The following is a 23594-nucleotide window of genomic DNA, read 5'->3' as shown; positions in this document are numbered from 1 at the left end:
CCCCTTTTCAAGATTACTGGGACCAGAGGCCACGTTACAGTAAAGAAAATACGTATTTGAACACCCTGCTATATTGCAAGTTCTCCCACTTAGAAATCGTGGAGGCATCTGAAATTTTCATGGTAGTGAATGTCCACTGTGAGAGGGATAATCTAAAAAGAAAAATCCAGGAATCACAATGCATGATTTTTTTTTTTTCAACGATTCATTTGTGTGATACAGCTGCAAATAAGTATTTCAACACCTGAGAAAACCAATGTTAATATTTGGTACAGTAGACATTGCAATTACAGAGGTCAAATGTTTCCTGTAGTTATTCACCATGTTTGCACATACTGGAGGAGGGATTTTGGCCCACTGCGCAGATCTTCTCTCGATCAGACAGGTTTCTGAGCTGTCGCCACACTTAGTTTCAGCTCCCTCCATAGATTTTCTCTTGGGTTTAGGTCTGGAGACTGGCTAGGCCATGCCAGAACCTATACTTCTTACGGAGCCACTCCTTGGTTTTCCTGGCTGTGTGCTTAGGGTCATTGTGTTGTTGAAAGACCCAGCCATGACCCATCTTCAATGCTCTGACTGAGGGAAAGAGTTTGTTCCCCAACATCTCACAATGCATGGCCGGGGTCATCCTCTCCTTAATACAGTGCAGTTGTCCTGTCCCATGTGCAGAAAAACACCCCCATAGCATGATGCTAACACTCCCTTGCTTCACAGTAGGGATGGTGTTCTTGGGATGGACCTCATCTTTCGTCTTCCTCCAAATAAGGGTATTGGAATTATATCCAAAAAGTTCCATTTTGGTCACATCTGACCACAAAACATTCTCCCATGACTCCTCTGTATCATCCAAATGGTCATTGGCAAACTTAAAACGGGCCTTGACATGTGCTGCTTTAAGGGTTAGGGTTAGGGTTGCTCCAACAGTGGACCTTTTTTCACTAAGCTGCTTTGCAATTTCTCCGTAGCCCTTTCCAGCCATGTGGAGGTGTACAATTTTGTCTCTGGTGTCTTTGGTCAACTCTTTGGTCTTGCCTATGTTACAAGTTTGAGTCTTACTGATTGTATGGTGTGGACTGGTGTCTTTATGCAGCTAACGACCTCACACAAGTGCTTCTGATTCAGGATAATACATGGAGTGGAGGTGGACTTTTAAAGGCGGACTAAGAGGTCTTTTAGGGTCAGAATTCTAGGTGATAGACAGGTGTTCAAATACTTTTTTGCAGCTGTATCACACAAATAAATCATTAAAAAATCATACATTGTGATTTCTGGATTTTTCTTTTTAGATTATCTCTCTCACTGTGGACATGCACCTATGATGAAAATTTTAGACCCCTCAATGATTTCTAAGTGGGAGAACTTGGAATATAACAGGGCGTTCAAATACTTATTTTATTCGCTGTATGTGTGAATCCGAGTGTAACTATTGAGTTGGAACTTCACAACCTCACCTCAGAATGAATGACAAATGATTTAGAAGTGGCACACCATGGGCACCTACAGTACAGTACAGTACAGGGCCACAGAAATGACCGAGACCAACAAGGAACACTTTTTGGTAGAGATACTTTTTTTTAAACCAATGGGGAGGCAAACTGATGTTTTGGCAGAATATGCAACAATGTCATGGAAATGTTATATTGAGAAGGTATTTTTTTCATAGATTCTCTTGTCTGATGAGTTCCCTCCATATTTGTTGGAGCAGTGAGGTAATTTTATGTATTTCTGATGAATACTAAAAGTTTTAGGCAAACAAAACTGTTTGGATTCAACACCAAAATTTCATTTTTATTACCAGGCAGTAACACTTCGCATTGTTCGTAACAAAGATCACCTTTCTAGGTGAGCAAAAGCATTTGAACAAATAGACCTCAAAGAGTTAGTACTATTTTTGTTACTCATTTTTATGGGCCAATAAGTTCTCCGATAGTCAAACAAATTCTACTTCATGCTTCCCCCCCCCCTTTATTTATTTTTTAATGTGAATCTCTTTATACTTTTAATCCTTATGTAAACAGTAGTTTGTGATTCTTGCACTCCTGCCACCTGGAGGGGGTTGCTGATGTCACAGTTCTGGTTTGGTTCACTACTGACCTGAATCTTCCCCCCACCCCCACCCCATTCCAATTTGCCTCATTTTCCCAATAGTTTTGGAGGGTAGTATACAACAATCTCTACTATTCTCATAAATTAAATGCACCAATGGCTTAAGCCCTTAAAATACAGGCAACCTTCTTCTAATGCTTTCACACATGCTGTTATTTTAATCTCCTAGTATTCTCGTATCTGTTGGATTTTTTTATGCCCTTTTTGTCTCTAGGGTCCATTTGTCCATATCGCCAGTTTGTGTGCAGCTCTCCTCAGCAAGTTTATGTCTTTATTTGGAGGAATTTATGAGGTAACTGTAGTCAGTGTTTTTTTCTAATATTCACAAAATACATTTTTAGACTGCTCCATGTTTAGATTTGTTGTATGAACTCTTTCATCTGTTTCATCATGTAAATAAGGGTGAGCACACTGGTTTTGTAGTTTTCCCCGGGAAGGTTTTGAATTTTTTTTTTCCTATATAGATTACTGATACAAAACAATCATTATAAATGTTTGCTACTGTATTTTCACCATCATAAGGCACACTTAAAAGTCTTGAATGTTCTCAAACATTGACGGGGGTGCCTTAAACTGTGGCACGACATATGTGCAAACCAAGTTCCAAAATCTGTAAATGTTGTAGCATGACTTTGATGAGCGCTCCGCTTGACTGACTGGCAGCATTTCCTCCCGACACACTACTTTTATAGAGGAAAGGCAGACGTGACTGAGGACACCATGCTGATGTTAAAGAGAGAAGGGTAGGTGTTAGAGAGGATAAGGGTAGGCCCGCCAGTAGGAATATAGTACTGATATGTGCATTGTGCATAATAACATCAGTTTAACTAATGTCACGGGCCTCAGGTTTTGAGGCCGGCGTCACAAGTTGAATATTTTTCTTGTTGCTTACTATTTTGTTTCCGCTGCCTTTTTTAAACAGCATGCATGGATACTACAGTATATTTGATGCTAGTGTATTGTAACATCGCTGGGAGGCTGGAGGCACTGCCAGCATGCTTTGCGGCACTAAACGTACATAAATAGTGTTTGAAGTGCATGTTTTATGTCAATTATTTGTTCGGTTATCATTTTTGTTCTTGTTGTTCTCTGCTGATTGTGCTGTTATGTTTGCTGCAATGTGATGTTTTTGGTTAGGTGTGAAACCATGATTGTGCATGGCGTGTTGACTCGTGACTTGCATGCATCTGTTGTTGTGTGAGAAAAAAGTAGGCTTGTTCTTCTGTTTACAAAAAAAAAGTGGAATAATTGTTCCTCACTGCTTCGTGAGTGCCACTGTATGTTTTAAGGTAGCATGTTTTACCATGCCTGGGCCCAATAACAGTGCACCTTATGTAGATCTGTTAAATGCACAAATAGCAACTGTAACTGAGACTGTGCTTTTTAATACAGTGTGCCTTACGGTCGCGAAAATACGGTCTTAATTTCCTAATTTCTCAAGTGATCTTCGTAAATGGAAAATTAGAAAATTTTCTCTCAGGCAAATGCTTTGTAACAAGAGAGCAGTAGTTTCTTTTTTCTTTTTTAATACTTTTTTAAAGAATTTTCTTCTTCAAAAACTTTAACAAGGGGCGTTAACCTAACCAGTCTGTTTGTCTCATGCCCCATGGCCATTTGCTCTAGAATAATATAATTCACATTCTGTTTTGTTGTTTCGCATGTTGTGCGTTACACTGCAATCCATCATTTGGCATCTTAAAGCATCATGGAGCATTTGAAATCTTATGGGTTGCATTTCCAATCTGCTTTCAGTAATTACCGACAACCACCTTCTCGGTCAAAAACTGACTAGAATTTACAATAAACTTTCGGTTTGTGTGTGTGTGTGTGTGTGTGTGTGTGTGTGTGTGTGTGTGTGTGTGTGTGGTGTGTGTGTGTGTGTGTTTGTCTGTGTGTGATTCAGAATGAGTCAAGGAACATTGAGATGCTGGCAGCAGCCTGTGCAGTGGGAGTAGGCTGCTGCTTTGCAGCCCCAATTGGAGGTGAGTTCCTTGACAAACAAAGATTGCCAATGAAAACCTTTATGGATTAAATTGACTTTAATAATTGCCAAACATAATACAAAAACCGGTGCTCCTGTTGCTTTTCTTTACTTTCTTGCTTGACGTTAAGCTGCAATTATGTTACCATGTGTTGGCTCAGAGCCATATTCCAATTGACAGTTATATACAGTGAAGAAAGTAAGTATTTCAACACCGTGCTATATTGCAAGTTCTCCTACCTAGAAATCATGGAGGGGTCTGAAATTTTCATCATATGTGCCTGTCCACTGTGGGAGAGATGATCTAAAAAGGAAAATCTTTTTAACGATTTGTGTGATACAGCTGCAAATAAGTATTTGAACACCTGTCGATCAGCTAGAATTCTGAACCTCAAAGACCTGTTATTCTGCCTTTAAAAGTCCACCTCCACTCCATGTATTATCCTGAATAAGATGCACCTGTGTGAGGTCGTTAGCTGCATAAAGACACCTGTCCACCCCATACAATCAGTAAGACTCAAACTTGTAACATTGGCAAGACCAAAGAGTTGACCAAAGACCAGAGACAAAATTGTAAGCCTCCACATGGCTGGGAAGGGCTATGGACAAATTGCAAAGCAGTTTAGTGAAAAAAGGTCCACTGTTGGAGCAATCATTAGAAAATGGAAGAAGCTAAACATGACGGTCAATCTCAAGTGGAGCACCATGCAAGACATCACCTCCTGGGGTCTCAATGATCCTTAAAAAGGTGAGGAATCAGCCCAGGACTACATGAAAGGACTTGGTCAATGACCTGAAAAGAGCTGGGACCACCATTTCCAAGGTGACTGTTGGTCATACACCAAGACGTCATGGTTTGAAATCATGCACTGAAGGTTTCCCTGCTTAAACCAGCACATGTCAAAGCCCGTCTTAAGTTCACCAATGACCATTTGGATGATTCAGAGGAGTCATGGGAGAAAAGTTTGTGGTCAGATGAGACCAAGATGGAACTTTTTGGTTATAATTCCACTAACCGTATTTGAAGGAAGACGAATGATGAGTTCCATCCCAACAACACCATCCCGAGTGTGAAGCAAGGGAGTGGTAGCAACATGCTTTGGGGGGTGTTTTTCTGCACATGGGACAGGACGACTGCACTGTATTAACGAGATGATGACCGTGGCCATGGATTGTGAGATTTTGGGGAACAACCTCTTTCCCTCAGTCAGCGCATTGAAGATGGGTTGTGGCTGGGTCTTTCAACATGACAATGACCCATAACACAGAGGCAGGAAAACAAGGAGTGGCTCCGTAAGAAGCATATCAAGGTTCTGGCATTGCCTAGCCAGTCTCCAGATCTAAACCCAATAGAAAATCTATGGAGGGAGCTGAAACTCCGTGTTTCTCAGCGACAGCCCAGAAACATGTCTGATCTTGAGATCTGTGTAGAGGAGTAGGCCATAATCCCTCCTGCAGTGTGTGTAAACCTGGTGAACAACTACAGCAATCGTTTGACCTCTGTAATTGCAAACAAAGGCTACTGTACCAAATATTAACATTGGTTTTCTCAGGTGTTCAAATACTTACTTGCAGCTATATCACACAAATAAATCATTAAAAAATCATACATTGATTTTTGGATTTTTCTTTTTAGATTGTTTCTCTCACAGTGGACATGCACCTAGGATGAAAATTTCAAACCCCTGCATGATTTCTAATTGGGAGAACTTGCAATAGAGCAGGATGTTCAAATACTTATTTTCTTCACTGTACTGTGTTGAGCTTGCTTGCTTTTCTGTCAAGGTACAGTTACTTTCAATGCAGTGCTTTGTTGAATGTCATGTATGAAGTCATTTCATAATTCTGCTAAACTGATCACATCCATATGTTATTGATATGGATTTTATGTGTGGTTTTTAGGTGTCTTATTCAGTATTGAAGTAACATCTACATTCTTTGCGGTGAGGAACTATTGGAGAGGTTTCTTTGCAGCTACCTTCAGTGCCTTCATCTTCAGAGTACTTGCTGTTTGGAACAGAGATGAAGGTAAAACAGACAAGTGTATTGCCTGTTGTCTAGTGTACATTACGAAGGATTAGCCTTTTCACATTTTCGATCATCCATTTAGTTTCAGATATAGATGCCAAATATACAATGTAACTGGCAGTGAATAGGTTAAGTTTTTTTTTTCTCAATGTAATTACAATTAGCTGTTGGGAGGTCCACGTAATTATCCAAATCATCAGGGCAAGAATTTCAATTGTCAATGTCAATTTTGTTTCTAGAGTGGAATATAACATACTTTGAAAGATATAATAAATAAATACAAATCAAAAAAGTTTTATTTAGTTTAGTTTTATAACTATGATGATGATATAGTATTCTTAATGCTCTAGACTCAGCCTATTATTAAACCAGATAGACAGGACAGCTGTGCAACCTTCTTGTATAGCAATGATTAATGAATGATTCTGATGTCTCCTAAGATTCTAAACAAACAGACATTTTAGATGTAATGTTTAACCTTCTCATTTAGCTGAATTTGGAGTTTGGCCAAATATTATCTTCATGTAACAGAACACTACAAGGATTGTTTCACATAAGGAATGTAACCTATTGAAATTGCTGACGAACAAGTGATTCTCAATTTCAGACCCCCAGGCAATTTAATGATTGCATTATTTCCTCTGCTGATGAGACAGAAATCACTTATGAGCTGAACTTTTTTTTTTTTTTGTTCTACCACTTTACAGTTTAGAACCAAATGTTGAACCACATCTGATTGTAAGATGTTTTTCTTTCGGCATGTATTTTTCCACTTTTGATGATTGCTGACTGTTTCCATATTTATTTATTCATCTCTTTGTTTGTTTGTTTGTTTTTTTCTAGAGACCATCACAGCCCTTTTTAAAACTCGGTTTCGGCTAGATTTCCCATTTGACCTCCAGGAGCTTCCTGCTTTTGCTGTCATTGGGTGAGTTTGGCTGGATTCGTATTGTACAGTATATAAATTGGATGGATTATTTAGAATAGTTAGTAGTCAAAATCAGCAAGTTAATCTTTTTTACAATAATCTGTACTGGAGCAATATCTTATCTCAAGTAGATGCATTGAATTTTTAAACATCTTAACTGTGTTTTTAGAGCACCTGCACAACAATAAATCATATTTTTGTCCACGTGAAAGAATGTGCATTTTTCTTCACACTTTATTACATGTTGACCTTCCACATTGTTGACTGATTCAGGCCATTTCATTTTCTACATATTTATCTTATATTGGAAATTATAGGCTAATATTTTTACTCTTTTCGCAAAGATACATTTGTCCAACAATTGAATATGTTTAGCATTATGTGTAATCCTCAATGTGCAAACAAAACAAACACACTTAACACAGTATGACAGGAACAATGACAAACAATCATTGATGACTTTGTACTCCCAGCAGTTCTGGCCATCTTATTTTCCTTTCGGTTTAGGCCATTAAGGATCACCACACACTCATCTTTTGATCAGAAACCCAAATGTCTTCAGTATACAACAAAAACAAAGACATCGGGGTTGCCATGCCAATACTTTTGGAGGGGACTTTGGGTCATCAGGGCAAAGTGCCTCCTTTGTGCCATTGTAACTTCCCCCCAACTAATCATTGCTACTTCTTGCTCCACTTGCCTCTTTTTCTCTTTTCTCTTTCATGTTCCTCATTCATCAACTCCTCAAAATATTCTTTCCCGCCTATTTAGCACACCACTGGCCCAATCAACGCATTTCCAGCTCTATCCATAATCACCCTAAGATGCTGCACATTTTCACATCTCTATCACGCTGTCTGGCCAATCTGTGCAACCTGGCATACATGTCATCAATAGTTTGACCTTTGACACCTCTAACTTCGCCCTACGTTGCATCTCCATGTATTCTTTTTTCCTCTCCTTGGTCCTCTCTGAGGATTTTTTGGTTTCATAAATATATCAGTTGGCAAGTACTGGTCATGCAACTATATCAGTGATCGCTTCACCTCAGTTGCTTGAGGCAACTGTTTTTGAGAGAATACTAAATGACCACATTGCTGAAAATATGAAATACTCATTTTAGACTTGGTCTCACTCTTTAGTCAATGCATTGGGTGCTGTCAGACCCTATTAATTGTTGTAGCTCTTGCTGACACCCACATATCACCGTGTCTGTCTCTTTGCAGCATTGCCAGTGGTTTTGGTGGAGCTTTGTTTGTGTACCTGAACCGTCTTATTGTCCAATTCATGAGGAATCAAAAGGCCATCAATAGATTCCTCATGAAAAAGTGAGCATCACACCTTATATAGTGTCAAAGATCTACATCTGAAAACAAGGCTGTTCTCTTTTTAAAATGCATGTTTTGCCGTTATTGTTAAACAACCATGGAGTGGGAGAGAGATCATTTTAGCATTAACGACTGAAGTATCTGAAGTAATAAGCCAGACTCATATCATTGCTTTGTGTGCCAGATGCATATGAAAATGATCAGTTAATTTAATTATAAGTTGCAATACATTTGCAATTAATCTAAAATAGCTGTTGGTTTCTAAATTAGTTTTTTTAGGTTCAATATTGTTGTTGAACTTTTATGAGTATTACCTTTTAATTGAATCATTAAATATTATTTTCAATTTAAGTGTAGTGTAAATGTTCCACTTGTGCATAATACTGTATAATGGTTATTTTAACCATCGTTCAAGACATTATGGTACTTTTTGTAAAAATAGTTTTCATGTACATTTTTTTTTTTTACTTTTCAGGGAGTAACATAGATTACATTTTAAAAGTACTGTTCAATTTATTTAAGGTTCAAGTACATTTGCATTTAATCATTTAACTAATCATTTAAAATCTAATTTTTCAATCTTGTATTTAAGCACTGTGTTGATGTTTAAATTGCAAATAATGTTAGTGGTGTCCAATAAGTATTAAATATATGTATTTTTAAGACTATAGCCGCAGCCTCCTTTTTGATAGGCTTTCGATGCAACTGTATTTTAATGTTGGTTACCATTTTGCTACCTGGTGAGGTTATAATTTTTCTATCTTGAACTTTGTGAAAAAGGTTTGAGACCCACTGATGTAAAGTGAATCTGTCACATGACTTTTAAATATACAGTAAAGAAAATGGGTTACACCCTGCTATATTGCAGGTTCTCCCACTTAGAAGTCATGGAGGGGTCTGTAATTTTCACCGTAGGTGCATGTCCACAGTGAAAGAGACAAAAAAGAAAAATCCAAAAATCACAATGTATGATTTTTTTTTTAATGATTTATTTGTGTTGATACAGCTGCAAATAACCATTTGAACACCTATCAGCTAGAATTCTGACCCTCAAAGGCCTATTAGTCCGCCTTCAAAAGTCCACCTCCACTCCATGTATTATCCTGATTCAGATGCACCTGTTTGAGGTCGTTAGCTGCATAAAGACGCCTCTCCACCCCATACAAGCAGTAAGACACAAACTATAACATGACCAAGACCAAAGAGCTGTCCAAAGACACCAGAGACCCATTGTACATCTCCACATGGCTGGAAAGGGCTACGGAGAAATTGCCAAGCAACTTGGTGAAAAAAGGTCCACTGTTGGAGCAATCATTAAAAAATGGAAGAAGCGAAACATGACGGTCAATCTCAATCGGAGTGGAGCCCCATGCAAGATATCGCCTTGTGGGGTATCAATGATCCTTAGAAAGGTGAGGAATAAGCCCAGGACTACACGACAGGACTTAGTCACTGACCTGAAAAGAGCTGGGACCACCGTTTCCAAGGCGACTGTTGGTAATACACTAAGACGTCCTGGTTTAAAATCAAGCATGCCACGGAAGGTTCCCCTGCATAAACCAGCAAATGTCAGGGCCCGTCTTAATTTTGCCAATGACAATTTGGATGATACAGAGGAGTCATGGGAGAAGGTTTTGTGGTCAGATGAGACCAAAATGGAACTTTTTGGTCATAATTCCACTCACCATGTTTGGAGGAAGACGAATGATGAGCTTCATCCCAAGAACACCATCCCTACTGTGAAGCATGGGCGTGGTAGCATCATGCTTTGGGGGTGTTTTTTCTGATGATGACCACGGCCATGTACTGTGAGGTTTTGGGGAACAACCTCTTTCCCTCAGTCAGACCATTGAAGAGGGGTCGTGGCTGGGTCTTTCAACATGACAATGACCCGAAGTACACAGCCAGGAAAACCAAGGAATGGCTCCGTAAGAAGCATATCAAGGTTCTGGTGTGACCAAGCCAGTCTCCGGACCTAAACTCAATAGAACATCTTTGGAGGGATCTGAAAATCTGTGTTTCTCAGCGGCAGCCCAGAATCCTCTCTGATCTAGAGATCTGTGTAGAGGAGTGGGCCAAAATCCCTCCTGCAGTGTGTGCAAACCTGGTGAACAACTAATGGAAACTTTTGACCTCTGTAATTGCAAACAAAGACTACTGTACCAAATATTAACATTGGTTTTCTCAGGTGTTCAAATACTTATTTGCAACTGTATCACACAAATAAATCGTTTTAAAAAAAATCATACATTGGGATTTCTGGATATATATTTTTGGATTATCTCTCTCATCGTGGACATGCACCTACGATGAAAATTTTAGACCCCTCGATGATTTCTAAGTGAGAGAACTTGCAATTTATTTATAACTTTATTTAACTATTTTCTTCACTGTATGAATTGATAAATTCACTTAGCCTAGTACGAAATTAATTCAGTCTAACTACTTATTTTCTGTATTTTGGTTTTAATTTGATCCTCAGGCTTCTATTTCAATGATTTTTTTTCAAAACTAAATCTTTTTCCTAGACGTCTTCTGTATCCAGCACTGGTTACTTTACTAGTTTCCACGCTAACGTTTCCACCTGGCTTTGGACAGTTCATGGCTGGCAAGGTAGGACAATCATCAAATGAAGATATATTCTAGATATATTGCTTGTTGTTGTAACTGCACAAAAGGTCAGTACTGTACATCTAATCAATCCAGGCATGTCCAACTAGATGAACTGGATTGATTTAGTACATTAATTTAAACGGAGAAAAAACATGATGGATTCATATTGTAGATCCCTATAAATTGTGCTGACATCATCTCCAAGAAGTGACCACAATTCTAGACCTTTTAGGATGAACATACCTGATTTATTTGTCAGACAAATCATGCAAACTTTGTATGTTGTCCATGTGAAACTGTGTTTAGGAAATCTGTGGACACAACCACCCATGCACACACATACACGAATACACACCCACACTCTTTAATTGTCATTGAAATGCACTGAGCATACCATTTCAAAGTTTAATTGTCACGAAACGGGGCTCGAGGGTGGACCCAAATGCACGACTCCAGAGACAGCAGACAGTACAGAGGAAACCTTTATTCGGTCCAAGGTCTGAGATCAGGTAGACAGTCCCAACAATCAGAAGTAATAGTACGGCAGGCTTACGAGGGTGGTCAGTGGACAGGCGTGGGTCGGTGCACGGAGAGCAGAAGTCAGGCAAACAGGAGTGCGGGAACGAGGCATCAAAGATGACGATCTAGCGAAGGACAAGTCGTCCCCCACGTCCTATCTGTACTGGGCGTCATCAACTTTAACACGGTGCAGGTGTGCTCTGACTGATTGGCTGGCCACGCCAGCCTGGGCAGGAAACCAGGAGCATGACAGTACCCCCTCCTCAACGGCCGGCTCTGGACGGCCCAGGAGCCTCAGGATGAGCCGCGTGAAAGTCCTTGATGAGGGAGCGGTCCACGACGTAGCGGGAGGGGATCCAGGCGCGCTCCTCCGGGCCATATCCCTCCCAGTCCACCAGGTACTGGACCCCCCTTCCTCTGCGGCGGGAAGACAGCAGCCGGCGCACAGTATACACCAGCCCACCGTCGACCATGCGGGGGGGGGGGCGACTTGAGCGGAGGAGCCAGCGGCGAAGTGCGATTCGGGCGAAGTCTGCTGACGTGGAACGTAGGGTGCACCCTCATCGACCTGGGCAGTTTCAGCGAGACGGCCACCGGGTTAATGATCTTGGAAATCGGAAACGGGCCAACGAATCTGGGAGCCAGTTTGCGGGATTCCGTCCGCAGCAGGAGATCTTTGGTGGAGAGCCACATTCGCTGTCCCACTCTGAGCTCTGGCGCGGCCCTCCTCTTGCGGTCCGCTGCGGCCTTGTAGGCGCTGCACATGCACAGCAGTGTCCTCCGCGCTGCTTCCTAGGTCCGTTTGGAGCGTCGCACCATGGCCAGGGGCGACGGGACCACGGAGTCTGTGGCCAGAGGAGGAAACAGGGACGGAGGATAACCATGCATGACATGGAGTGGAGCCATACCTGTTGAGGCGGAGGGTAGAGAATTGTGGGCATACTCCACCCACTTGATGTGCTGGCTCCACGTGCTCTGGTCCCTGGAGGCCAGGCATCGAAGACCGGTCTCCAGCTCCTGATTTATCCTCTCAGTCTGGCCATTGGACTCCGGGTGATGACCTGATGTCAGACGAGCTGACGCGCCGATGAGGTTGCAGAACTCTTTCCAGAAGCGAGCGCTGAATTGTGGCCCCCTGTCCGAAACAATGTCCCGGGGTAGTCCGTGGTAACGGACGACCTCGTCTAACACCAGCTGGGCTGTCTGCTTGGCCGACGGGATCTCCGGAAGCGGCACGAAATGGACCATCTTGGAGAAACGGTCCACTACAGACAGGACCACTGTGTTCCCTTGGGAGGGCGGCAGGCCGGTGACGAAGTCCAGCGCGATGTGTGACCACGGACGAAAGGGAGTGGACAGGGGTCGCAACTCAGCAACGGGCCGTTGGCGGTAAGTCTTATTGGCCGCACACACCGGGCAGGCGTTGACGAACTCCCTTACGTCCTTGCTGAGATTGGGCCACCAGAACCTTTGTTCCACCACTGTGTCTTTGCCATACCCGGGTGACAGACCGTCTTGTTGGTACGGGCCCAGGCTACGACGTCTCCCCACAGAGATGGGATGACGAAAAGGCGCCCGACGGACAATCCGCGGGCGCCGGTGTCTCTCCCAGGGCCTCCTTCACCCGTGACTCGACCGCCCAGGTGAAGCCGGACACGAAGCACGCCTCTGGCAGAATAGGAGCGGCCTCCGATTCCATGCGCTCCCCCTCGTGGATCCGCGAGAGTGCACCCGGCTTGCCGTTCTTGGAGCCTGGGCGGAAGGACAGAGTAAAGTGGAAGCGAGTGAAGAATAGGGCCCACCTGGCCTGTCGGGCGTTCAGCCGCTTCGCAGTCTTCAGGTACTCTAAGTTCTTGTGGTCTGTGAAGACAACGAACGGGACTTGTGAGCCCTCCAGCCAGTGCCGCCACTCCTCCAACGCGCTCTTGACCGCCAGCAGTTCCCGATCTCCCACGTTGTAGTTGCTCTCTGCCGGGGTCAGCTTCCGAGACAGGAACGCGCACGGGTGGATCCGACCGTCTCTGGGACTCCTCTGAGACAGGACTGCTCCGATTCCTGAATTAGATGCATCCACCTCCACCAGAAACTGGTTATCTGGGTCCGGAAGAATTAGAACGGGCGCAGCGGTGAAACTTTCATTTAGTCTGCTGAAGGCCTCCTGGCAGATCCTGGACCACGAGAAGGTGGTGTGTGGAGAGGTGAGCGCATGCAGAGGAGTGGCCACGGAACTGAAGTTCCTTATGAACTTCCTATAAAAATTAGCAAATCCCAAAAACCTCTGTACGTCCTTCCTGTTGGCGGGGGTAGGCCAACGCCGCACCGCGTCGACCTTCCCGGGGTCCATACGTATCTCTCCCTCGGCCAGGATGAAGCCCAGGAAGGACACGGATGCCCGATGGAACTCACACTTGTCCACATTAACGTACAATTGGTGCTGCAGCAGACGCTGGAGCACTTCTCTGACCTGTCGAATGTGAGAGGTTAGATCTGCCGAAAAGATGAGAATGTCATCCAGGTATACAAAGACTGATTTATTCAAAAACTCCCGAAGCACGTCGTTAATGAAGTTTTGAAAGACAGCCGGGGCATTGGTCAGTCCGAAGGGCATCACGAGATACTCGTAATGCCCCGTGGGAGTGTTGAAAGCCGTCTTCCATTCGTCACCTTCCCGGATCCGCACCAGATGATACGCGCTGCGCAAGTCCAACTTGGTGAAGATCCGGGCTCCTTGGAGGAGTTCAAAGGCTGTAGCTATCAGGGGCAAGGGATACCTGTTCTTGACCGTGATGTCATTCAATCCTCTGTAGTCGATGCAGGGTCGCAAGGTGGAATCCTTCTTCTTAATGAAAAAAAACCCCGCGGTGGCTGGTGAGGATGATGGTTGAATAAGTCCGGTTGCCAGGGACTTCTCGATGTACTCCCTCATTGCCTGGTGCTCCGGTCCTGTCAAAGAGAACAGTTTCCCTCTGGGGGGTGAGGTACCCGGGAGGAGTTCGATGGCACAGTCATACGGCCGATGCGGCGGCAGAGCTCCTGCTTTAGACTCCGAAAAAACCTCCCTCAAATCATGGTAGCAAGAGGGTACTGTGACTAATTCGGCGGCGGTGCTAAGCTCGGCAACTTGGATCCCCCCGTCCTCCCCGGCGACGCCACACTGCTTGCGACAGTCCTCACTCCATGCCCAGAGCCACGGGCTCCCCAGGATTATGTCACTGTTACTAGAATTGAAAACGTGGAAACTAATACGCTCTGTGTGCCCCTCCGGAAAGTCCATACGTATAGTTTGCGTGCGGTGAGTTACGCGGCAGAGGAACTCGCCGTTGGCGGCGTAAGCAACACGAGGACGCTGTGTGGGAAAGGTTGCCGCCCGCAACGCTTCGACTATCCGCGGATGTATGCGGTTCGCATTCGAACCAGAGTCAGTGAACACGGTCACTACGCATGAATGAGTGTCTGTCCCGACTGTGAGGTGCAACAACGACCGCTCCGACTTAGCGCCAGTATACCGCACACTCACCGGCGTCGAGATCCCACGGTCGGGGCGCTTCGGCAGAGTCGGACAGCGGGCGATTACGTGTCCCAAACGACCACAGTAGAAACAGCGCCCTTCTCGTCGCCGACATAAGCGCTCCTCCGCTGGGCTGCCAAGCCCCTCCACTTGCATGGGTTCCGATGTAGCAGACAACGCGGGTGGCCGAGAAGCGACCGGGCTGAGCCTCTCCGTCTCCTCCTCCCTCAGGCCTTCCATCTGCCTCTGCACGGTCAAGCGCTGGTCCACCTTGAGGGCCAATGCGATGAGGGACTTTAGTTAAGGCGGAAGATCCATGGCATGGGGACAGTCCCTGGTAAAACGCGTCATGGAGGGCCTCCTCATTCCAACGGCTCTCGGCAGCCCGGATCCGGAACTCAATGGCGTAGTCGAACACGCGGCGACGTCCCTGGCGAATTGTCATGAGCGAGGACGCCGCCTGGCATTCCGGAACTGCGTACTGGAAAACCTGGGTGAGTGCGCAGACGAAGCTCGCCAATGAGCGGCAGATCTCCGAGTTACGACTCCACTCGGCAGTGGCCCACGCCTCCGCCCTCCCAGTCATGTGGGAAATGACGAAGGCGATCCGGGAGCGGTCAATGGAAAAAGCGGACGCTTGCAGGTCAAAGTGGAGATCGCACTGCGCCAGGAAGGGCTTGACGTTGCCGGAGTCGCCTGAGAACCGCTCTGGTCATGAGAGCGGAGTTATGCCGGCACGGGGAGGCTCAGTAGCAGCCGCGCTAGCTTGAGAAGCTACCCACAGTTCATGGATCCGTTCATTAGTACCCTGGAGAGCAGCCTCTTGCTCGCCAAGGCGTTTGCCACTCCACTTGCAGCGCACGGCGGATGGCTTCGGAGTCGGCTGGGTCCATGTTATTGCTAGATCATTCTGTCACGAAACGGGGCTCGAGGGTGGACCCAAATGCACGACTCCAGAGACAGCAGACAGTTCAGAGGAAACCTTTATTCGGTCCAAGGTCTGAGATCAGGCAGACAGTCCCAACAATCAGAAGTCATAGTACGGCAGGCTTACGAGGTGGTCAGTGGACAGGCGTGGGTCGGTGCACGGAGAGCAGAAGTCAGGCAAACAGGAGTGCGGGAACGAGGCATCAAGGACGACGATCTAGCGAAGGACAAGTCGTCCCCCACGTCCTATCTATACTGGGCGTCATCAACTGTAACACGGTGCAGGTGTGCTCTGACTGATTGGCTAGCCACGGCAGCCTGGGCAGGAAACCAGGAGCATGACATAAATGACAGGTTATGGGGTTCTTTTTAGTTTTTTGTATTGTGTTTAGATGAGTCGTACAGTGTATTCAATTGCATTGTGAATGCTCTTCTTTGTAGTGCACACACACGGTGTCCTTTTTCAGTTTCTTCCTTAGACTGGAGGAGACATCTACTGTATCTGAAGCTTTAATCTGGCATTTACTGAAATACTCTTTGAAAAGCCCATTACATGTGTGCATGCAAAATATTGTCAAATCCTTTTTTTGTGTCCAAATATACCTTTTTTTTTAAGATCAACTTCATACAGTCTTTATCTAAAGCTCTCTGCATGGGATTTTAAACCGTTGACATTTATTTGCACAATAACAGCAAATCATACCGTACCATCCCAAGATTCCTAAAGTCCATTGCACAGCAGTTTTGATTTACTTTAAAAGACCTACATTTCAGAAAGTCTGAAGCCCCAGGAATGACATCAGGGACGGGAAAAAAACCACCCACCATATAGATGTAACTTCTGGGTAAAATTCTAAGAAATCTAGAAATCCATATGGAAAATATAGCACAGTAAATATGATAATACCTTACAGCATGTAGTGTCCCATTTTGGGATGTGCAAATTGCACACCGCTGCAGAACGCACCGCTCAGTCTGACACACTATATTTTAAAGGCTTGTGTTAAATAAAAACAAATGATTCAATATCTGTTTTTCAATCTTTTTTGAGCCAAGTCACACTTTTTTTCATTCAAAAAAATCCCACAGCACACCACCAGCAGAAAATGTAAAAATGAATCAATGTGGGCTATGTGAACATTTTTTGCTTTTCAGCAAAGCATGATGAATAAAATTCAAACACGAACAAAATACATAATCACATTCTTCTCAATGTGACACTTGGGCCTGTTTGGATGAACATAGAGCTGATATTCTGGTAGGAATCAATGAAAGTCTCTCCTCAACAGCTCTTAATCTCTTTGATTTGACTTTTTTTGTAGTTGTCAAGCTTGAAAAGTTCATTTCACAGAGATGTGAAAAATGGGATCAGTGTCAACATAGCTTTATTTGGCAGAATGGGGCACTCTTGGCAGTAGCCACCCAAACACTGTCCGAAGGTATATCAGCAAAGCTTAGCTTTAAAGTAACATCTTGTATCGGTTCAGTTACTTCCTTCTGTTCCTGTAAAGTCATGTTCCTTTCACCAACTGATGCTGAACAGCATGGGCCCATCACCTCGTCAAGGGATCGAATGGAGGCTGAAGAAAAATAAAATTACATCTTGCAAATGTTTTTAAATGTTTCACTATTATCCCGCATAATGTTGCTGTGTTGATATTTTGCCATTGCATGGTATGAACATTTTTCTTTCCTTTTTCCACATTGTTTCCAGAATTACAGCTTTTATCGGAATCCAATTTTTTAATCTGTGCTTGTAAACAGGCTTTCATTTCAGCCGTCCAAACACGTGTTAAGTTCATTCAGATGACGTAAAATGTCAGCAGGGTATTCCAGATTTGCACACCACTCATCAGGTGCAAGCAGTTTTGTGTAATCGGACCACTCATTTGTCATAAATGCTTTTACTTCTCCAACAGTTCATAAACACAGGCCAGTTACTTGCCATGAGACAAAAGCCGTATGAAACAATAAGGCTTTGTGTTCCGAGCCCATTTACTCACATTAAGATGTAAATATGTGACTTTTCACGGGTCGTGATTTTACAAAGTTCACCATGTGCACCAAATCATCCAAGACAGGACCTAGGTCTGCTGGTAAGGTCTTTGCTACAAGGGCCTCACAGTTTAAAAAGCAATGTGTAACAATTGCATTGGCCCTCTTGCTTTCATTCTACTTACAAAGCCTTTGGTGTGTCTGACCATAGCTGCTGCTCCATCCCTACAGACACCCGTGCAGTTTTTCCATTTATGTCTACTTTGTTCAAGCTATTCAGATCAGAACCAAAAAATTTTCTCTCCTGTTGTTTTGTTTTGTTGCAATGGCTTGGAAAAAAGTTTTCTCGTTTAACATATTTATCCATAAACTGCCAATGGCCAGGAATTGGGCATGTCCACTAAGATCGGTAGATTCGTCAAGTTGCAATGCAAACTTACTCCTGATACAGACTTTTTCCTAAACTAAACTTTTGATGTCTGTAGACATGTCACCAATACATCTGGAAATGATGGTAAATGAAAGCAGGACTATGGCTATTTCTTCATCCACTTTAGGTCCAAGCATCTAATTTAGAATGGCTTTACACAAATGGAGAAAACTGGGAACAGTGGCAAACCTTCTCAGGTGTGGACGATACATTAAAATTAGTCCAAGAGTGCAACGGCAACTCATCTAGGAGTTCACAAAAGATAATCGACCAACATCTAAAGGTCTGCAGGGCCTCACTGCCCTCATTTAGGTCAGTGTTCATGACTTTACCATAAAAAAGACATTGGGCACAAGTGGCCTCCATGAGAGAGTTCCCAGGTGATCTCGATGATCCTCAAGACTTTTGGGGAAAGATTCTGTGGACTGTTGAGTCAAAAATTTGAGTTTTTGGAAGTTCCGCGGCCCGTTACATCTGGTGTAAAAATGGCACGGCATTTGATAAAAAGAACACTATGCCAGCAGTCAAGCATGGTGGTGGCAGTGTGATTGTCTACGGCTGTTTCGCTGCTTCCGGACCAGGACAACTTGCTGTGATTGATGGACCAATGAATTCTGCTGCGTACCAGAAAATCCTGAAGGACAACATCCAGCCATCACTTTGTGCCTTCAAACTCAAGCGTGCTTGGATCATGCAGCAGGACAATGTTCCAAAACACATCAGCCAGTCCACCTCTGAATGGCTAAAAAAAAAAAAGCAAAGTTATGGTTTTTGAGTGGCCGAGTAAAAGTACGGATTTAAATCCAATTGAGATGCGGGCAATCCATGATGGACAACCCTTCAATATGTCGGGGTTGACCAATATTGAATAGAAGAGATAAGAGTGGGACAAAATTCATCCAGAGGAATGTGAAAGACTCTTCACCAATTATCACAAAGCCTTAATTTAAGTTATTGCTGCATAGCGTGGAACAAACCGTTATTAGGTTCAGGGGGATATTACTTTTTCACAGAGGGTCAGAAAGGTTTGTTGTTTTTGTTTTTGTGCCTTAATAAATTTAATTTTTATTTTTAAAAACTGCATTTTGTTTTTCCTTGTGTTGTCTAACTGATCTTAAAATTGATTTTAAACATTTGTGTGATAGATATGCAAAAAAAATAAAAATAATCACGAAGGGGGCGAATACTTTTTAATGGCGCTGTACATGGATTCGATTGAATCTTCATGGCAATTTATAAACCACCACTGTGTTTTAATTTGTGTAACATAACTTTATTACACTTCTGTCGTACAGTATCCAATTACAAAAATGTAAACTAGAAGAGCATTTAGACACTTAACCACCTTTGAAGTCTGCATTCCATTGCATTATTAACATGAATACCCATGTCTTTTTGTATGATGATAATTATAGCAGTTATGATTATAACATTAATTCATGTGGCCCACAGCTCACCCAGAAGGAATCGCTGGTGACATTGTTTGATAACCTCACTTGGGCCAAACAGGGCATTGCTGAAGAGTTTGACTACATCAGACACTCTCAAGCCTGGCAACATCCGCAGGTCAACGTCTTTGTCACGCTTGTTATCTTCATTGTCATGAAGGTAGGTGATAAATGGAGAGAAATGTACACTGAGCATTATTACTTCATGAAAATGTTATTAAAACTTGAAAGCTATTTTTAAAAGCAACATTTCACAGAATTAAATTTCTAGACCAGTATTTTACAATAAGAAGGTCACCTACTATTCTCTCCTATTACTCTACAATGCTTCTCTGTGCTCTTTGGTATGGTACAAAGTTTGACGTTTGTCAGAGATTATCAATTGCATGACGTTAGGGTTAAGTAAAACAATAGCTGGATACTTTGACTCAAATTCTAAACCTTTTAAAACCCCGTTTATTCCTCTTTAAAATGATGCTCTATTTAAAGCCCAATTGTCACCCCTATAAACATTCTAAAATAGATATTGTAATGAAAAATACATATAACATTATTCACTTCAATGTCCATACGAAAAAATAAATGTGAGCGGAGAGCGTGTCATCCATGCGCAAAGTTGCAGAAGTGTCATTCTACGTTATCCAAGTGGTCACCACATTGGCTGCATCCTCTGTAAGTGACGTCACCCAGACATTCGCCAATGAAAACACGCGGTGCACCCTAACTATACGAGACGAACACGTCCCTTCTGACACGGAAGCTCTTTTCGAAAAGGACAACACCACATAACCAAGTGAAGTTACCGGGGCAATATTACACTATTGTTTCGAGCCCTCAGGGCAATATTACACTATTGTTTCGAGCTATATTCAGACGATATGCGATCACGGCCAAACCGCATCCCCGTCCAATCCACTTCCGTGGTGGAGATGAGCCAACACGGCTCATCGCAGCCGGCCGGTGTGGCTTATGATGGAGCCGAGCCGTACTGCTTTAGGGGGTGTTCATAGAAGCCGCAGTACCATGAACAACACAGTCAGCCGGGGCGCTTTATTGCGCACACAAGGCTGAGTGACGCATTCTCGGCTAGGTTCTTCAGGGCCGCCCCCGTCCACAAAGCCCGACGCCCAGCCTTCGCAGAAGCTGTGACCGCACGGTGTGGCTGATATTCAGTGCCGTGGTGGCATATAATGGAGCCGAGGCGTGCTGCTTTTAGAGGGTTGTTCACAGCCACCGCAGTACGCGATGAACACTATCGACCCGGGGCGTATTACTGTGCGCATGAGGCTGAGTGAGATATTATTGGCTGAGTTCTTCAGATTCGCCGCCATCCGCACAGCAGCCCGACGCCGTCCGACGCGGACATCGACATATTTCATACGCGGATCTTTTGTTACGTTATGAGAGACCGATTACATGTTCCGCCCCAAACTATTATTTTTTTTTAGTAGCTGAATACACACCTACCTGTGATTTGGAACCCACGAAGCTCTCGTCCTCTGCAAACGTGCAATTCATTTTTCACAACAAACCGGGTCTCTTTCAAGTTTATGAAGGGTAAATCCATTCTCCCGAGTGTTCAAGCAATGTCCAGCAATGCAATGAGCCGGCATTTTGGCAAACACAAAGGAACAATGAGCTATCTTCCCAGAGGTAAAACTAATGGAAACAAACGAGTCCACTTGGGGGCGCTGCTGTCCTTTATGTCACTTCCTGCTTCTTCTCAAAAACAAATCCCTCGAGAGGATTTTCATGACAGGCGTTACAAAAAGCTGTATACGTCAAAATCATGTTTTGTGGTGGGAAAAAAACGCATGGGCCCATATTGGCTTAGGTTTTTTTCATGAATAACATACTAAAAATTATCCATTTCATGACACTTGACCTTGAAGAGAACTTGCATTTGTGGGATGGCTAGCACAACAATCGCTACTGCCTATGTCTAGCTTTTTCTGCTGTTGCTAATTACAGGTGTTATTTGGCAGACTGGATTGAAATCTTATCATAAAAGAAATGGTACATATAGGAAATTAATGCTTTTAACAAATTGTGGAATAACCATAAAAAACACAATAGCTTGAAACGTCTACCTCATGTTACTGTCGTGCAAATAGCGACCCCAAGCATAACACACAAGTGTTATGATCTTTAAGGATAGAGTTGAGTCCCAGACTGTAATTAGGGGATTGGAGAATCCCCATGTACATTAAATTATTCTAATCTTATTGCTTTGCATCATTCAAATATGCATTGCTTTCAATGTTGACAAGCACTTTTTTTCCAGCATTTGAAATTTCACTCAACACTACCACACTATTACTCAATGGCTGCTTGTAACCACTCGGGGTTACGGACCAGCAGTGCAAAAGATGAGTCAGAAGCAACAGCAGAGTAAGATGTGTGTCATAAACACTGACCATTCGGAACATTTTTTGGAGCGCAGTGCACATACTTATAGCTTCTCAATCTATACACAGATGTTTTTTACAAATCAACATTTAAAGTGCCTCACTGTGTGAGCCACAAGATACAAAGGATATCAAGAAAGCATAAGTCAGTAAAGAAAAAAGATATAACAATGTCAAAGAAATGTTCACGTGTGATTTCCAGGTACATAACAAATATGATTGGTTGGGTTTTGTGTAGAACCTCAATGGGCCCCATAAAGAGCTGAACTAAGTCACAGCCAGGTTGCATAAATCCTATCCATCCGATACCTGCACCCAGTGTGGTTGAGAACATAATTATACATGAGGAAAAACACAGAACAGGCATTTTCCCTTTTTTTTTTCTTCCATCTTTCTATTGTGCCATTCTGCGCATATCCATCTGACTATAGGTGGCTATTAACTGACTCACCTGCTTACCAAAAGTTCAGACAAGTGCCAGTTCCCACACATGTGCACACACGCACACACACAGGCACACGCACGCACACACACACACGCATTTCTCTCAGAAAATCTTTAATGTCTGACTAATTACATCTGTTTTCTTGGATTCAGCATGGTGATTTGCAAGGTGAAATTGCTCTCACTTTCATTTCTGTTATGAATAGTTCCTTTATTCATCATGGCAGTCCTCATGCCCCTTTCCAATCAAAGAAACTTTCATTCCATCTACCAAGTTTTGGCAGAAAGGGGGTGGGGGGGCTCACCTTCACATCTATTGTACGGAGCATGCTGAATTTTTCAGTCATTGTAACTGTAACAAATACTTGAAATAATGTGATCAGAAAGCCAGATTTGTGCACACACTCGGACAAACCTGCAAATCACTAAAGCATACCTTGTAGCTGAATCCCATTATCGTGGTCATGCAAATGTTTGGCTCTCATTGAAAGTGTGTGTCTGTGTTCTTTTAGTCCTTGGTTATTTATTACTAATTGTTTCATCTTATGTGGTACAGAACGTAGAACTGACTTTCTTACAGTTCCATTGGGTATTCAGACTTACACTCGCCAGTGAAATACCGTTTTGCCAATGTGCGGGCAGAACAATCACTGGCATACAATTCTTCTGAGGAACACAATAAGAATCTAAACTTCATCTGTCTCATGGGTACAACTGTGAAATCATCAGAGAATATTTAAAAAGAGTTTTTTGTCAACACATCGAAGTGGCACAAGAGGGCCCAAAATTTGGCAGGTAAATTAAACGCGCTACAGGAAAGAGTAATGTAAACAAGGCTGCCAAATTTGAATGAATTAAAAAATAAGCTTAAATGTAAGAACTCTCGTTTCAAAACTTGAATAATAAGTGCAATTTCTCAGCTCTCAGATGG

General features: G+C 43.2%; 1 protein-coding gene across 3 annotated transcripts in view; it reads left to right on the top strand.

Annotated features, from left to right (window-relative positions):
* LOC133504875 (chloride channel protein 2-like) overlaps positions 1–23594 on the top strand; it is a 158091-nt gene that overhangs the window by 65036 nt on the left and 69461 nt on the right. The window contains exons 6-12 of one of the 3 annotated variants that reach the window (XM_061827576.1): positions 2321–2398; positions 4010–4088; positions 5990–6115; positions 6959–7043; positions 8270–8371; positions 10900–10984; positions 19816–19971. In XM_061827576.1, the coding sequence (XP_061683560.1) occupies positions 2321–2398; positions 4010–4088; positions 5990–6115; positions 6959–7043; positions 8270–8371; positions 10900–10984; positions 19816–19971 (711 nt within the window). The remainder of the gene's footprint in view (positions 1–2320; positions 2399–4009; positions 4089–5989; positions 6116–6958; positions 7044–8269; positions 8372–10899; positions 10985–19815; positions 19972–23594) is intronic. The other 2 variants (XM_061827577.1, XM_061827578.1) reach the window with 2 other exon arrangements.

Source organism: Syngnathoides biaculeatus, chromosome 8, assembly GCF_019802595.1.
Source record: "Syngnathoides biaculeatus isolate LvHL_M chromosome 8, ASM1980259v1, whole genome shotgun sequence".
NCBI lineage: Eukaryota > Metazoa > Chordata > Actinopteri > Syngnathiformes > Syngnathidae > Syngnathoides > Syngnathoides biaculeatus.
The sequence above is the reverse complement of the archived record's forward strand: the minus strand, read 5'-3'. Positions and strand labels throughout refer to the sequence as shown.